Source organism: Nuphar pumila, chromosome 5 (genome assembly GCF_984573655.1).
Source record: "Nuphar pumila chromosome 5, dmNupPumi1.hap1.1, whole genome shotgun sequence".
NCBI lineage: Eukaryota > Viridiplantae > Streptophyta > Magnoliopsida > Nymphaeales > Nymphaeaceae > Nuphar > Nuphar pumila.
Genome location: NC_143253.1, coordinates 9,946,975 through 9,965,075, shown reverse-complemented (window position 1 = coordinate 9,965,075; position 18,101 = coordinate 9,946,975). Strand labels below are relative to the sequence as shown.

Genomic DNA, 18,101 nt, shown 5'->3' with positions numbered 1-18,101 from the left:
TAAAAGGCACGGTGGGTGATGGACTCACATATGCTCAATCTCCTTTGGGGACACCAAAACATGACATATTGGCCTATACAGATGCAGACTGGGCAGAAGATCCAGATGAAAGAAGGTCTGTTTCAGGATACTGTGTTTTCATTGGAAGGAATCTTATCTCATGGAGTAGCAGAAAACAAAAGGCTGTGGCAAGATCTAGCACAGAGGCAGAGTATAGATCTATGGCAGCTACCATAGCAGAAGTGACTTGGATTAGGCTAGATCTATGGCAGCTACCATAGCAGAAGTGACTTGGATTAGGCATCTACTTACAGAGATGCGAGAGGATATCTCTAGATCGACTCTTATATGTGATAATAGAAGCGCTATACAAATTGCGTTAAATCCGGTTCATCACAGTCAGACTAAGCATATTGAGGTTGACCAACATTTCATCAGACAAAAGATAGCAGACAAAGAGATTGAGCCGGTTTATGTGCCTTCAGAAGACCAAGTCGCTGATATGTTCACTAAAGGTCTCACAAGTAACCGTTTTGGGTACCTGAAGAACAAGTTGCACATGGTTCACTCCCATGCACAACTTGAGGGAGGGTATTAGAATATGGATGAGATATGGATCCAGTAGAAGATCCATATGGATCGTGTATACTCTAATGTAATTTGTTTTACTAACACAGGACAATTTTGTCCATGTAAAAATACTCTAACCCTATTTATCTTAATGAAGTATTAGTGCAGCTGTACAGAAAAGTAAAAGGCTGCCGATTTCACCAAAGAAGTCTCTCTCTCTCTCTCTCTCTCTCTCTCTCTCTCTCTCTCTCTCTCTCTCTCTCTTCTCTTCTCGGTTTCTACATCAAAACACACCAGTTTTGACAATATCAAACAACACTACTAAGGCGGAATGTGGTCGGTGTGTGACACCCTTTTTGTTGGGTTGTTGATGTAATTCACCTTTCTTTTTTGTTAGCTTTGTGTTGCATAAAGATGGATGTACACGTGAGAAAATGTGCAAATTGTTCTAGCATGAAGATGAATGTACATGTATTCAAACTGATTGTTTTGGTCGTGTGGTTGTTTAGTTGCTTAGAGATGGATATACATGTATGTGGTCATTTAATTGCATAAGGATGGACGAACACGTGAGAAACTGTGCAAACTTTATATAACATGGGCGTGGATGTACACTTATGAAACCTGATTTTTTTACTTGTGCAGTTGTTTGGTTGCATAGGAATGGATGTACATGTGGTTATTTGGTTGCATAGGAATGGATGCACATGCAGTTGTTTGGTTGCATAGAGATATCATGAGGATGGATGTACACTTAAAAAATATAGAAACTGATGTAGCATAAGAATGGATATACACGTATGCATTGCATAGGGATGGATGTATGTGGTCATTTGGTTGCATAGGGATGGATGTACACATAAGATATGTAAACTGCTTAGCATGACTATGGATGTACACATGCAAACTGATTGTTTTGTTCATGTGGTTGTTTGGTTGCATAGAGATGGATGTACACGTAAAAAATGTGGAAGCTGATATACCATGGAGATGGATGTACATTTATGCCAACTGATTGACATGGAGATTGACTGATGAATGTACATGTGGTTGTTTTGTTGCATAAAATGGATTAAAATAAAAAGAATATGGAAAACTAATATAACATGGGGATGAATGTACATATGCAATTTGCTATAGCATAGGAATAAATGCATATAATGCTTTTGATGGACTTCTTTTGCTTGTATAGTTGTTTGGTTGCATGGGAATGGATGTTCTCCTGTAAGTTCAAATATGGCAAGAGATTACAAAATTTTTAGTTGTCTCTTTGGCTTTTGTAATGAACGATGCCTAAGAGGAGGTTGTTGTGAGTGATATAATGATATGTTGAATGTGAACGATAGAGGAAAAAGTGAGTCAGCATGTGCATTTATGTGTTCATATGTACATGAGCATAAGTGAAATGCGTGCAATAGAAGAAAAGTGTGAATCAACAACCCTACGCTACATCTATTCCTATGCCACTAAACATCACATGTACACTCATCCATCCACCCCATGCAATATCAGTGTATATATGTGTACATTCTTCTTCATATTAGTTCCTATTTTTTATGTGACATCCATTCCTATGCAACCAAGCAACCATATGTGCGATCCATCCTTATGCTCTCTATGCAACCAACAATCACATGTACATCTATCCTTATGCGATCAAACAACTACACGAGCTAAACAATCAGTTTGCATACTTGTACATTCATTTTCTTACGTGTACATTCATTTCTACGCAACCAAATGACCACATGTACACTCATTCCTATGCAACCAAGCAACTACTTGTTGAACCAAACAACTACATGTGCATTCATCCTTATGTAACCAAACAACCACTTGACTAAAACAATCAGTTTGCATACATATGCATTCATCCTTATGCTATATTAGTTTTCATATTTTCTCATGTATATATCCATCCTTATGCAACCCAAAACTGATAAGAAAGAAAGCTGGGCTGCATTGATAACATTCGATTGCAACAAGCTGGCAAAAAAGGGCCACACACCGACCACATTCCACTTTAGTGGTATTGTTGGATTACAAAATTTGCTTTTAATGTGTTTATTGCAGCAACAAATATCCACATCTAATACTGGACGTGGCACATTCACTAAAGATAATCTTGTTTTGTGACTATTGAACCTTAAAGGCAGTTCTTGCCTTTAATCATTAGGATTTTTTTGGATGAGAATAGCTGGTTAACCTTTACGAATTTAATAAATGCAAATTAAGCTTGACACCGAACCAGATTTTGGGGCAGTTTCAGTTTTTTTCTGCTCAAACGGATTCAGATTTTGGTTAGAAGATTGGCACATTAGACTCCAAATCCAAATTAGTTTAAAGCATATCCGATTCAGTCAGATTCAATTTGCTTAGATGTGAACCGAATCCGACCTGCTTACATCCTTAATTGACCTGCAATCTGTGTGCATGGTTCAGGTTCACACTAATGCAAAACCCTATGTATAAGGGGATTTGAGGAAGGGATGATGAATGATCGGAACAGGTCGGGGCATGGCTTGGTTCGGCCATGCTGTTGGCAAGCCAAACTATGAGCTGCTCGTTAAGCAAAAACAAGTGAGTGTGAACAGATGGCGTTCAGTTTGGGTTGGTTCATCAGAGACAAACATATCTGCAGACAAAGTTAGAAAAAATCACACAAAATGGCTGTTTACTACCAGTTTTGATATATTTATTATATTCCCTTACTGTGAAAACGGGGACTCATTGAAAGTAAACTCAAATTCAAGTCATGCATGTTTAGGTGCTTCTATCTGTTTTTTTAATCCATGCCTTCTCATATGCGGGTTTGCAAGATTGGTTGATTTCTCTTCGGTTTCCTAGTCATTTAGCTTGCCATTGATATCTTCTTCTTGATCATCCTTTTCTTTGACGGCTTCATTGCGACTTGTGCATGTACTTTACCCTTTGTCGCATTGATATTCCTTTTCTTTGGCATGCAATGGATTGAAATGATTTTTGAAGGCCTTTGGTATTTGGCCTTCCAAAAGAATGCCAAACAATCTCCTGATGGCCTCCCCCTGTTTTTTTATTCCAAAGTTGGCACTTCAGGTTGTAGTTTCCTTTGGTTTTCAGAGGCCTTTGACCTGAAGTTGCTGATGACTTTTGAGTGTGTTGATTCCTTTAGATTAGGAGCTGAAATTTTCATATATTGCTAAGGGTGCTTATGTGTGTGTGTAGGCTGGGGAATGGCACAGCTTGGTTTTGTCGATGAGCTGACTGGGCCAGTTCAGGGCAGGGCTTAAGCCTGGTTTGGGCCAGACCAAGGGTCAACAGCCTGGTCCAGCCCGGCTCAGAGGGGGGCCATGGGCTGCCTCGTGACTGGCTCTTTTTTAAAAGGGAAAGACACCGGTGTCGTCCGTGGCAATGCACACTTCTAGTCATGTTGGGGCCTTTGTGCATGCATGCACTTGTGTGTGTATGTACATACATGTTTATAAAGGTTCTTAGGAGCCCAAAGCATAGATTGTTTCATCCCATTTATCTTACTAAATTGAATTCTGCCTTGCTTTCTGAAGGCATATCAAGATATCTTGAAGAAATCATTTCATGTATGTCTAATGATTTATTTGTAGGTGGGAACTGTAAGAAAGTGAAAAATACGCTACAACAAATGTCTCTCAACAAGTTCTCACAAATACACCATAAGAACCACAAAGGTTCACAAAGAGAACTTAAGAATACACACAACCCGAAACGGGTATAAAAATGAAAAATAAACAATTTTATTGATTTGAGATAAAAACCCAAAACAAGGGTTAGTCTTTACAAGGGGAATAGCCCCATATTTATAGAGAGGTAGAGAGAAGCCTTAAGAGAGTTGTTGGACTCTCCAACGGCTCTAATAGAGCTGTTGGGGAGTCCAACAGCTCTTTTTGGATTTACCTTTTTGACTTGGTCAAAAAGGTAAAGGCCAAATCAGTCCAATGATGGATTGGTTTGACTAATTCTAGTTGTATTTTAACTAGAATTAATTAAACGAAAAATCCTAACTAGAAAGGAGATAAAACATTACATGTCTATGAGATTGCATATGAGATATTATATGAGATTACATATTTTAACACTCCCCCTCAAACTTACGGTTGGATAACCGAAAGTTTGCCTAAGAGAAAGTGAAACCTAGGAGCAGCGAGAGGCTTGGTGAAGAAATCGGCCAACTGATATTTTGAGGCAACATAGGGAAGATTGATGGTGCCACGCAAAAATTCCTCTCGAACATAATGGCAATCCATTTCTATATGCTTGGTGCGTTCATGAAATGTCTGATTGCTTGCAATATAGATAGAGCTCTTGTTGTCACAACACAGATTTGGTGCTTTTGGACTTTCAACTCCCATATCGGAAAGTAGACGTCGAAGCCAGACTAATTCCATAGTAGTTGTAGCCATTGTCCTATATTCAGCTTCAGTTGAGAGAGAGACCTTTTGTTGCTTCTTACATCGCCAAGACACCAAGGATTCTCCCAAAAAGACACAAAAACCTGTAGTTGAGTGGCGGTCATTTGGATCACCACCCCAATCTGCATCAGTATAAGCAAACAATTCTAAGTTAGAGGAAGCGGATAAAAATAATCCTCGAGAAACAAAATTTTTGATATATCTAATAATACGCAAAACTGCTCCCATATGAACAGAAGTTGGAGCATGTTGAAATTGACTGGCTGTATGGACCGCATGTGTAATGTCAGGTCTTGTGATAGATAGATACGATAGAGCCCCAATGAGTTGCCTATACAGAGTCGGATTCTCGAGTGACTCTCCATCATCAATCTTCATTTTGACATTCACAATCTCAGGAGTATCAACATGTCTTTCATCTGAAATACCTGACCGGGCAACAATATCTAATGCAAACTTAGATTGAGTTAGCAAGTAACCTCTAGGTGAGTAGGCAACTTCTATACCAAGAAAATATTTCAAAAAACCCAAATCACTCATTTCAAAATGTGTTTTGAGAAATTTTTTAATATCATAAACTCCCTGTTTATTGTTAAAATATGTTGTACATATATATATTTATATATATAGATCACGACACATACACATATATATATTAATTATATATATGTCTATGTGTCTATCTACATATATAAATATATATATATTTATATCTTTTGTAAATTGACCCATATAGGGGTAAAACAGTCTTTTTACTTCTTATCGCATATTGTAATTTTTCTCCTTTTTCTTTTATTTCCTTTTTTCTTTCTTTTTATTTTTTCTATTCTTTTTCTTTTCCATCTTGGAATGGGCCCCACCTAGGAAGACGTTGGAGCTTCCAACGGTCATATTTATGACCGTTGGAAGGGCTCCAACGTCCCTCTAGGAGCCCTTCCAAGGCCTCCTCTTTTGTCTATAAATAAAGGGGTTTCTCCCCATTGTAAGCTATGCTTCTTTGAAGCCTTTTGAGTGGAATATATATTCTTCCTCTTCTTTTGGGTGCCTTACCACTTTAAGTGGTTGTGTTGTTCTTTTGCCCATTAGTGGCTATTTGTGTATGTGCGTGCTCTCTTGTTTTGCTCTTAGAGACTTCATCCGGCACTTCATTACATGGTATCAGAGCCTTGGTTGATAAAGCTTCATCGGATCTTCTTTTGTCAAGTAATATCCTTCTCTTTAGTGCATTTATATTCCTCTTCTACAAATGGCCAACAAGGATGCAAAAATCGACCTCTCATTCAAATTGGATGGGACCAATTATCGCATGTGGGCGGCCGCCATGGAAAACAATCTCAAAGGTAAAAAACTTTGGGGTTATGTATGTGGAACCATTCCGGAACCACAATTGAAGTTGACTAAGTTTGAAGGTAATGAGGAAAAAGCTTTGAACGAAGAGGAAAAAGAGAAGGCTATTCTTGATTACTCTTCTAAATTAGAAGATTGGGAAAGTGAGCATGCTAAAATTTTAGCATGGTTCATGAACAATGTTGAATTAAAGATTTGTGCAAATATCGCCAAATTCAAGAAGGCTAATGAAGCTTGGTTCTTTATGAAAGGCATGTACACTCAAAGAGACCTTGCTAGGCATTTCTTCCTACAAGAAAAGGTAAGAGCTACTAAACAAGGAGATATGAGTATTAGGGACTACTATAGTGCCCTATCCTCTTTATGGGATGAACTTGTCCTTCTCGAACCCCAATGGGAGGGTAGTGCTATTGCTATAAGGCAAGAGCAAATGGAAAAAGAAAGATTTTTTCAATTTATTCATGGGCTTCGCCCCGAATTTGAGCAACTTAGAGGATCCCTTCTCCATAGGGCCTCTACTCCTCTAAGTGATATTTTGGCCGACTTATGTCAAGAAGAGACTCGTTTGGCATTAAAACGAGATGTTGATGAAGTTCATGCCGTATCTAGACCCGGCAACAATGTAAGGCCATACAAACCTCCTCATTTCTTCAAAAATAATAGTGGTGGAGGAAGGAAAATCATTTGCCATAATTGTAATGAACCGGGCCACATTCGTCCGGATTGCCCAAGATTTAAAAAGAAGGTGGCCTCCGTCGGTGAAGTTCCTCCAAATGAAGACTCAAAGAAAGATGGTGACATAAAAGAGTCTCTTGCTCATCTTACCGAAACGCTTCAACAATTCATGAAGATGAGCTCCTCTCAGTTTTCTTCTACACCATCCACTTCCGGCGCCGCTATCTCCTCCTTCCCAGGTATGACCTCTTGGATTCTTGATTCGGGTGCCTCCTTTCATATGACTCCGAATGCATCACTCTTATCAAAAACAAGTCTCAACAAATTTAAATCTTTTGTCTCCACTGCCGATGGAACATCCTTGGATGTTGAGGGCATTGGGAATCTTGAGAAAATTTATAATGAAAACAAAGAATTTTTTGTTCCCAAAATTCGAATTATTCCAAAACTTAATTTAAATCTATTTTCCGTTTCCCAAATTACCGATTTTGAATGTAATGTCACTTTTTCACCTACCCATTGCTATGTGCAGGATCTTCGGTCCGGGAAGCGGATTGGGCAAGGCCATAGAAGAGGGGATCTTTATTATATGGATTTTTTGTCATTGCCAACCAAATCATTTTGTAATCATGTTCAATCCAAAGATATTGAGACTTGGCATAAAAGACTTGGACATCCTAGTGTTTCTAAATTGTATCTCTTTCCTTTTTTGGAAAAATTTTGTAATACAAATACATTCACATGCAATGATTGTATCCTTGGAAAAATTCATTCGCTTCCGTATTCTCATAGTAGTTTTGTGTCAAAAAGACCTTTTGAACTTGTGCATTCCGATGTATGGGGACCGGCACCCGTTCTGTCCAAGGGAGGCTACTCTTACTATGTTAGTTTTGTTGATGACTTTACTAGATATACATGGGTATACATTATTAAAAATAAATCCGATGTCTTTAACAATTTTAAAGAATTTCATATTCTTATTCAAAACCAATTTCAAAACAATATAGCTATATTTAGATCCGACTCTGGAGGAGAATACATGTCTAAAGATTTTCAAAATTATTTCAAAACAAATGAAATTTTACATCAACGATCTTGTCCTAAAACCCCACAACAAAATGGTCTTGCGGAAAGAAAACATAGACATTTAATTGAAACTACAAGAACACTTCTTGTTTCTAAAAATGTTCCTAAAAACTTTTGGGCCGAAGCTCTTCTTACTGCAACATATTTAATCAATCGTATGCCCTCTGCTTCTTTAAAAAATGTATCACCTTTTGAAAAATTATTCAAAATTACTCCAGATTTTAATAGATTAAGGATATTTGGATGTAAATGTTTTGTGCTTGTTCAAGGACAAGATAAACTATCACCTAAAGCTATTGAATGTGCATTCATTGGATATGGTGAAAATAAAAAAGGTTATAGATGCTATGACACTCGAAATAATAAACTCTATATATCAAGAAATGTAAATTTTCTTGAAGAACAAAATAGATTTGATGTTCACACATCTAGAGAAAACCTTGACTATTCCTTCCTATTTGATCTTGCTCCTAGAATTGAAACACCAGATGCAAGTACTTGCGATAATACTTGTGATGGCATCTCCCATCATAATGATATACTTCAGCATGGTAATGATTCTCGAGATGAGAATCTTAATGAAATGAATGTATATACCCGGCGGTCAGGAATTGAACATCAACCTGCTTTTGAAAGATATTCTCAAGATCTCTCATTAGAAGAACCTATTAATGCACCTAGGAGATCTTCTCGTAATAGTAGACCTCCACAAAAATTTGTATCTTATGAATCTTTCTCACCTAATTATAGGGCTTGTCTCATGTTAATTCATTCATATCATGAGCCTACTTCCTTTAAAGAAGCTAAAGATCATCCACATTGGATTGAAGCAATGAAAGTTGAATTAGAGGCTCTTAACAAAGCTCAAACTTGGAGTATTATTCCTCAACCATCAGGAAAAAAGGCAATTGGGTGTAGATGGGTATATAAAGTTAAAACCAAGTGTGATGGATCTCTTGAGAGATACAAGGCTCGTTTGGTTGCAAAAGGCTATGCCCAAGAATATGGAATTGATTATGAGGAAACCTTTGCTCCCGTAGCTAGGATGACTAGTGTGAGAACTTTAATTGCCTTAGCCTCCATTAAACAATGGCCTATATATCAACTTGACGTTAAAAATGCTTTTTTAAATGGAAATTTATATGAAGAAGTACTTATGGATCCTCCGCCAGGTCTTGAAATTGGTAAAGGAAATATTCTAAAGTTAAATAAAGCTCTCTATGGTCTTAAACAAGCACCTAAAGCTTGGTATGATCTTTTTAGCAAAGTAGTTCTTGATAATGGTTTCTCCTCATGTTATACTGATACTGCTTTGTTTGTTAAAAATTCTAATGATCACATTACAATTCTGTTATTATATGTTGATGACATGATTATCACAGGTAATGATAAGGAAGGTATTAACCTTATTAAGAATATTCTCAAAGAGAATTTTGATATGTCTGATCTTGGTTATCTAAGATATTTTTTAGGAATTGAAGTTGCATACTCTCCCAAAGGGTATGTCCTCTCTCAGATGAAGCTTGCCTCCAACATTATTGACAAATCTGGACTGACTGATGACAAGAAGGTGGAGACGCCAGAAATAATCAATGCCAAGATGAGAGCTAGTGATGGCACTCCTTTAGCTGATCCCACACCTTATCGTCAATTGATTGGGTCGCTCACATACTTATCCATCACTAGGCCCGATATTTCTCATGCAGTTCATAGTGCAAGTCAATTTCAGACTGCTCCCTCCACCATTCACATGGCTGCTGTCATGAGAATTATCAGATATCTGAAAGGCACCATAACAAAAGGATTATTCTTACCCTCTTCTTCACCTCTTACTTTACTTGCTTATACTGACTCTGATTGGGGTGGTAAACCCGATGATCGTATTTCTACCACAGGGTATTGTGTGTTTCTTGGAGAGTCACTTATCTCTTGGAGGTGTAAGAAGCAACAGAAAGTTTCACTCTCTTCTACTGAAGCAGAGTATCGTGCGATGGCCACTACCACCACGGAGATCGTATGGTTAAGAAGTTTGCTTAAAGATATGGGAGTCTCATTCTCAACTCCCTCAAAGCTGTGCTGCGACAACAAGAGCTCTATCTACATTGCCAGCAATCACACCTTTCATGAAAGAACAAAGCACATTGAGATGGATTGCCATTATGTTCGTGATGAGTTCCTACGCGGCACCATTCAATTGCCTTATGTTCCAACCGAGTACCAGTTGGCGGACTTCTTCACCAAAGCTTTGCCATCGCCTCGTTTCTTCTTTCTCCTTAGCAAACTCTCGGTGATCTCACCGTGTGTTTGAGGGGGGGTGTTAAAATATGTTGTACATATATATATTTATATATATAGATCACGACACATACACATATATATATTAATTATATATATGTCTATGTGTCTATCTACATATATAAATATATATATATTTATATCTTTTGTAAATTGACCCATATAGGGGTAAAACAGTCTTTTTACTTCTTATCGCATATTGTAATTTTTCTCCTTTTTCTTTTATTTCCTTTTTTCTTTCTTTTTATTTTTTCTATTCTTTTTCTTTTCCACCTTGGAATGGGCCCCACCTAGGAAGACGTTGGAGCTTCCAACGGTCATATTTATGACCGTTGGAAGGGCTCCAACGTCCCTCTAGGAGCCCTTCCAAGGCCTCCTCTTTTGTCTATAAATAAAGGGGTTTCTCCCCATTGTAAGCTATGCTTCTTTGAAGCCTTTTGAGTGGAATATATATTCTTCCTCTTCTTTTGGGTGCCTTACCACTTTAAGTGGTTGTGTTGTTCTTTTGCCCATTAGTGGCTATTTGTGTATGTGCGTGCTCTCTTGTTTTGCTCTTGGAGACTTCATCCGGCACTTCATTACATTTATCACTTCCAGTGATGATCATGTCGTCAACATAGAGTAGAAGGATGATAATACCTGCATCAGAATTCTTAACAAACAAAGTTGTGTCAGTAAGACAAAATCGAAAATCAAGCATAATCTTACTAAACTTATCATACCAAGCTTTTGGAGTTTGCTTGAGACCATATAAAGCCTTGTTCAGGCGAAGTGTTTTCCTTTTAGGTATATTCATTCCTGGTGGTGGGTTCATGTATACTTCTTCAGCTAAAGTTCCATTTAGAAAAACATTTTTAACATCCATTTGAAAGATATGCCATCCCTTTATTGATGCAAGAGCTATTAGGATTCTAACAGTGGTCATTCTAGCTACTGGGGCAAAGGTCTCTTCATAGTCTATTCCATATTCTTGGAAATAGCCTTTTGCCACCAACCGGGCCTTGAATCTTTCAAGAGTGCCATCACTCTTGGTTTTCACCTTGTACACCCAGCGACAACCAATAGGTTTCTTGTTGTTTGGAGGATGGTCTTGAATGGTCCAAGTATTTACTTTTTCTAAGGCTTCTAATTCAACTTTCATAGCCTTGACCCATTCTGGTTGATCCTTGGCTATATCATAACTGGGATGTTCTTCATATGAATGAATTAGAGCAATAAAGGCTTTATGTTTTGGTGAAAAAGACTGATATGACACAAACTTTGCAGGAACCCTCGAGATCCTAGTGGATTTTCTAGATGAAGAGGCAGATTCATGTTCCCTTGTGTATTTATCCAGGGCACACTGTCTTTCTAAATTTCCTCGTCTAGAGTATTGAATACAATCTTGACTATTTCTATGAGGATCAAAATCAATCACATCCATCTGATCATCTAGATCAATTTCTCTTTCACTATCCTTTGGAACTAGATCCAACAAGAAGGAATACTCATCTATTTCAGTAGAATTTTTGTTTTAAAAAAAACTTTCATTTTCTAGAAAGGATACATTCTTTGAAACGTATAACTTGTTGTTTTTAGGGTCAAAACATTTGTATCCTTTTTTATTATTTGCATATCCTAAAAAGTACAGGGTATAGCACGGGAAGAGAATTTATCATTCTTATCTGTAAAAACAAAGCACTTGCACCCAAACACCCTCAATCTAGAATAATAAGGTTTTTGTTTATAAAGCTTTTCAGTAGGAGAAATACTCTTTATTGAGGATGAGGGCATCCTATTAATAAGATACACAACAGTTAAAATAGCTTCGGCCCAAAAAACTTTAGGAACTTGATGTGTGATAAGTAGTGTTCTAGTTGTTTCTATAATGTGTTTGTGTTTTCTCTCAGCTAACCCATTTTGTTGAGGGGTATAGGGACAAGATTTTTGGTGTGAAATTCCATGTGAGTTCAAATATTCTTTAAATTCAGTTGATAAAATATCTCCCCCTGAATCAGTGCGAAATATTGAAATATCATTCTTTAATTGATTTTTGACCATATTATGAAATATTTGAAAAAAAGAGAACACTTCAAATTTGTGTTTGAGAAAGTAAATCCAGGTATATCGTGTAAAGTCATCCACGAAAATTACATAGTATAAAAACCCACCTTTTGACGTAACTGGTGCAGGACCCCAAACATCAGAGTGAATTAATTCAAGTGGTCGAGTGGAGACAAAAGTTCTTTCTTGAAATGCTAGTCGTTTCATTTTTCCAAGAATACATTTTTCACAAGTGAAAGTTTCAAAATTACAAATTTTTTCCATGTTTGGAAAATACTGAAGTTTGGATATACAAGGGTGACCAAATCTTTGGTGTAAAAGATCCAAGCCTACTTTTTGAACATTGCAGCATAATGTTTTCTTGGGTAATTCCAAAAAATCCATGTAATATAAGCCTCATTCTCTATGACCTTCCCCAATCAGCTTCCCTGACTGGTGATCCTGTACTTGACAATCATGAGAAGAGAAGGAAACATTACACCCATGATCAGTTAATTGAGAAACAGATAAGAGATTTAAATTAAGTTTGGGGATATATCTAATCTTTGGAACACAAAATCCTTTCGAGTTTTGAGAGTTATTTTCGAAATTTCCTATTCCTTTTATCTCAAGGGATGTTCCATCCGCAGTAAAAACACTCGATCCACTTGAGTCATAACAATGCGACAGTAATTTTAAATTTGGTGTCATGTGAAAAGAAGCACCAGAGTCAAGAAGCCATAGGGGTTTACCTGGATCGGAGGTGCCAACAGAAGAGATCACAACTCCAGCTGAGGGAGAAGTTCCTTTAAGAAGAGGTTGTAGAGCCTCCACCAGCTGAGACAGGGACATATTTTCAATGGATGTCTCATTTGATTCTTTTGATTCAACAAGAGCTACTTTCTTCTCATAAGATTTTTTCAACTTTGGACAGTAAGTTTTAACATGTCCAAGTTCATGACAGTAATAACAAATAACTTTTCTCCTTTCAAAATCGCCTCCTTGCCTTTCATTGTTTATTCTCCCAATATGTGGAGGTTTGTATGTGCGAATGTGATTACTTGGTCTAGATACAGCTAAAACTGTATCATCATCGCTTTTGTCGACTCGTTTCTTGAGTCTATTTTCTTCCATTCTTAGCTCTTCAATGGTATCTTCAATAGAGGGAACATTTTCCCGATGTAGAAGAGCGGACTTGGTTGATTCAAATTTGGGTCTCAACCCATTTATAAATTGAAAAAAATGCTCCGCATTTACTTGATTTTGGCGAAGCTCAATGTCTTGTGGACAATGCCACTTTGGTTCAAGAAGAGCCAACTCTTCCCATAATTCGGATAAGCTATTGTAGTATTCTCTAATACTTCTCTCTCCTTGAACCATATTCCAAACCTTTTCTTGTAAGTTACATATATGAGCAATATCTTTAAGAGAATACATTCTCTTAAGATATTCTCACGCATCATTAGCATGTTCAAATTTTGCGAGACTTGAACACTTCTTTATGTCTACACTAGAAATTAGCCAAGACATGATCTTGGCGTGACCCATTCTCCATTCTTTCTATTCCTTTTCATATGTGGAGATGGTCTTATTTTTTTCCACCTCCGAAAGAGGTACTTCTCTTCCACCTTCTTCTTTAGTGAGCGTTAGTTTAGGTTCCTTATCGGTTCCATCAACTAAGCCCCATAGACCCTTTCCCCAAATAAGATGCTTCATGATTGAAGCCCATGTTACATAGTTTGAATCGTTGAGTTTTATGGACTTAATGGTGACATTATCATTGTCATCCATTTTACAAGCTTGAGAATGAGAGGGGAAGAAGAAAAGCAAGTGGGAAGAGGAATATTTTAACCACAAAGATCGAAAATAAGTAGCCTTTCACGCCCTTCAAGGCTACACACGAGCACTCCTTCAAAGTGACTTCACTTTCTTGAAGAGTAGTTGCATGGCACGCTTCCCAATACACGTCCACCAACCTGGCTCTGATACCATGTAAGAAAGTGAAAAATACGCTACAACAAATGTCTCTCAACAAGTTCTCACAAATACACCATAAGAACCACAAAGGTTCACAAAGAGAACTTAAGAATACACACAACCCGAAACGGGTATAAAAATGAAAAATAAACAATTTTATTGATTTGAGATAAAAACCCAAAACAAGGGTTAGTCTTTACAAGGGGAATAGCCCCATATTTATAGAGAGGTAGAGAGAAGCCTTAAGAGAGCTGTTGGGGGAGTCCAACAGCTCTTTTTGGATTTACCTTTTTGACTTGGTCAAAAAGGTACCTTTTGACTAGTAAAAAAGGTAAAGGCCAAATCAGTCCAATGATGGATTGGTTTGGCTAATTCTAGTTGTATTTTAACTAGAATTAATTAAACGAAAAATCCTAACTAGAAAGGAGATAAAACATTACATGTCTATGAGATTACATATGAGATATTATATGAGATTACATATTTTAACAGGAACTATTGGATGTGCTTTTGTAGTGGTTATTTCACATTGTCAATTATGAAAGAATGCTTTAATTAGAAAAGCTGGATGTATTTCTGTTGACTGTCATGTTGGATGCTTGTCCATGAGCTTTGTTCTGAGGTGCACTAGATCTATCATTGATCACATGTATACTTCGATCAAAGGTATTTTTGTAAGTTCTATAGTTAATAGTTAATGTCTATGAGCATATAATAGTGAGGTAAAATGTCAAGTATCTATGTTGTATGGAACTTAACTGACTTTGAAATCTTGAGAGAGAGAGAGAGAGAGCCTGCATCGGTGCATGTGTGTTTTTCTATAATATGATCATTTCACTTGTTTTGTCATTCATCATCGTGATCATGAGTTGAATTAGATTTCATTCCTCTTTGTTCTTGATGTTGTAGGGAGTCTGGAGCTGAACAAAAATTTAAAGAGATTAGCAATGCTTACGAGGTATTTTGGTCTCATTGGTTATCTTGATTAAAAAAGGAAAAGTGCTACAGCATGTTTTTTATTATTTTCTTCCTGCTCCACAGGTCTTATCTGATGATGAAAAACGATCCTTATATGATAAATATGGAGAAGCTGGTGTCAAAGGTGCTGGTATGGGCATGGGGGTGAGTTACTCTTACTCCAAAGATGCTCATGAAGGAAAAACATGCTGCAATACATCCCAAATTGCATGATATACAGGACGTCTAAATCAATCCTTAGTTATATAATCAAATTTCTGTCGTATGTTTTCTTTTTGGCAGGATTTCAGCAACCCATTTGATCTCTTCGAATCCTTGTTTGAGGGCATGGGTGGAATGGGAGGTATGGGGGGAAGCCGAGCTGCTAGGAACAGGCCAATGCAGGGTGATGATGAGACCTACAATCTTGTTTTGAATTTCAAGGAAGCAGTCTTTGGGGTTGACAAGGAAATCGAGATTACTCGACTAGAGAGTTGCAGCACGTGTAATGGGTCTGGAGCAAAGCCTGGTACAAAGTCAGTTACATGTGGTACTTGTAGAGGTCAGGGGCAAGTGATCTCATCAGCCAGGACCCCATTAGGTATATTCCAGCAAGTCTCTACTTGCCCTGCATGTGGTGGAGTTGGAGAGACATCGACACCATGCAACACATGCGGTGGTGATGGCCGAGTAAGGAGAACTAAAAGAATCAGTCTTAAAGTCCCAGCTGGTGTTGATTCGGGAAGCAGGCTACGGGTGCGTTCTGAAGGAAATGCTGGTAGAAGAGGTGGACCTCCCGGAGACCTTTATGTCTTCATTGAGGTACTTGCTGATCCAGTACTGAAGCGTGATGGGACCAACATCCTCTATACATGCAAGGTGTCCTACATAGATGCTATTCTTGGCATAACAACTAAGGTGCCAACTGTTGATGGAATGGTTGATTTGAAGGTACCTGCTGGAACTCAGCCAGGCACCACACTGGTTATGGCAAAGAAAGGGGTTCCATTTCTTGGCAAGCCCAATACCCGAGGTGATCAGTTGGTACGGGTGCAGGTAGAGATTCCGAAGAGGCTCAGCAATGAGGAGAGGAAGCTAATAGAAGAGCTTGCCAACTTGAGTAAGACTAAGACTGCAAACAGCAGAAGGTAGTAGATACACATTGGTTCCATATTTTTTTCTCCTGCTTGTGATCATAAATTATATGAAATTAGGTACTTTAAACCCGAAATGGTCATCTTGGGGCAACATGTGGGCATCTGTTGTGGTATGCATATTAATAGCATTGACAGATCATGGGTAACACAGGCCTGTAACTGGGTCCTGGTCAACCTGATGCACAACACAGTTATAGGCCAGCTCCCTTGCCGTTGAGATCTAGGCCCTGGTCAACCGCTTTTTTGTTGTCCTTCCTGTTGTACTGCAAGGCGTTGAGATGTGCATAAACAGTCAAATATGATGGTCAATCTTGATTTGCGATATTTATGAAGTTACTGAGCAATGCCAATGTTGGTATGCCTGAATTGTTACAGGATGTCTTTTACTGGAAAGGAATGATTATTGCCCTCTGAATATAGATGAAGGATTTGTAATTTAGGGCGTGAGTGAGTGCAGTAGCAGCAATACACAATTTCCTCAATGCCAAAATATTTTCGGCTATTTACAAAATACATACACAATTTTTTTATAATTCCTATTCATACCTAAAAAAGTTTTGGTAATTTAAATGCATACCTGTTTTATTTTATGGTTAACCAAATGCATACCTTTGGTTATTTCCTAAGCTGGCCTTCCTACTTTTGTTCGAGTTCATGATCATCCATAGAGAAATCTACCTGTGTTATATATATATATATATATAGGAAAACCTGTATCTTCAAACGCCCAGCGTAATGTCGTTCATTCTTTTTAAAGGGTACCTTTTAGTGACGGTTTTGAACTGTTGCTGAATAACATTTTTTTGCTCAGGACTGTCGCTAAATCTCTGGGGCACACACAAAAAAAAAGATGAATCCTTGCCATGTGTTTGAAGATACAGATTACCCATAAGGTCAGATGTACAAAATGAATCTAAAAATATGAAAAGGTGATTTATACTCGATAATTTTGTGCCTTCGATAACACACACACACACACACACATATATATATATATATATATATATATATATATATACAAAATGAATCTAAAAAATATGAAAAGGTGATTTATACTCAATAATTTTGTGCCTTCAATAACTAACACACACACACACACACTATATATATATATATATATATATATATATATATATATATATATATACAATGCTAATGAAGGTGGGAAAGTATTGATTAGAATGTGAATTTGCCTTACACAAAATAGCATTCAAATGCTTTACACCATAAAGAGAGAAGTGCTTCAAATGCATTGTATTGATAAGCATAAGGTGACAAAACCCCTTCAACTATTATATATTACAATGGGTTTAAAACACCCTTATTTATAGAGTAAAGCAACTAATGAAGAGACGTTGGGCCGTTCCCAACGTCTCTTATTAGAGTCATTGGGCTTCAGCCCAATGACTCTTTGTGTACAGAGTCAGATTGTGTACAACAGTCTGTTGTACATTGTACACAGTTAGCTACTGACTGTGTACAGAAAAGGTACAAAAAAAAGAAAATTATAAAAAAAGAAAAGAAAATTACAGAAGATAAAAACAAAAATACAAGAATATATGTATATACTTTAAATATGTATTTATATACA

The 18,101-nt window shown here is 37.4% G+C and overlaps 1 protein-coding gene across 3 annotated transcripts in view; it reads left to right on the top strand.

Moving 5' to 3' along the window:
* Nucleotides 1-16,929, top strand: part of LOC149836723 (chaperone protein dnaJ A7A, chloroplastic-like) — a 35,350-nt gene extending 18,421 nt beyond the window's left edge. For all 3 annotated transcript variants that reach the window (XM_090007092.1, XM_090007090.1, XM_090007091.1), the window contains exons 6-8: nt 15,306-15,354; nt 15,438-15,518; nt 15,657-16,929. In XM_090007092.1, coding sequence (XP_089863218.1) covers nt 15,306-15,354; nt 15,438-15,518; nt 15,657-16,505 — 979 coding nt within the window. In that variant the 3' untranslated portion in view covers nt 16,506-16,929. The remainder of the gene's footprint in view (nt 1-15,305; nt 15,355-15,437; nt 15,519-15,656) is intronic.
* Nucleotides 16,930-18,101: the final 1,172 nt, after the last annotated feature.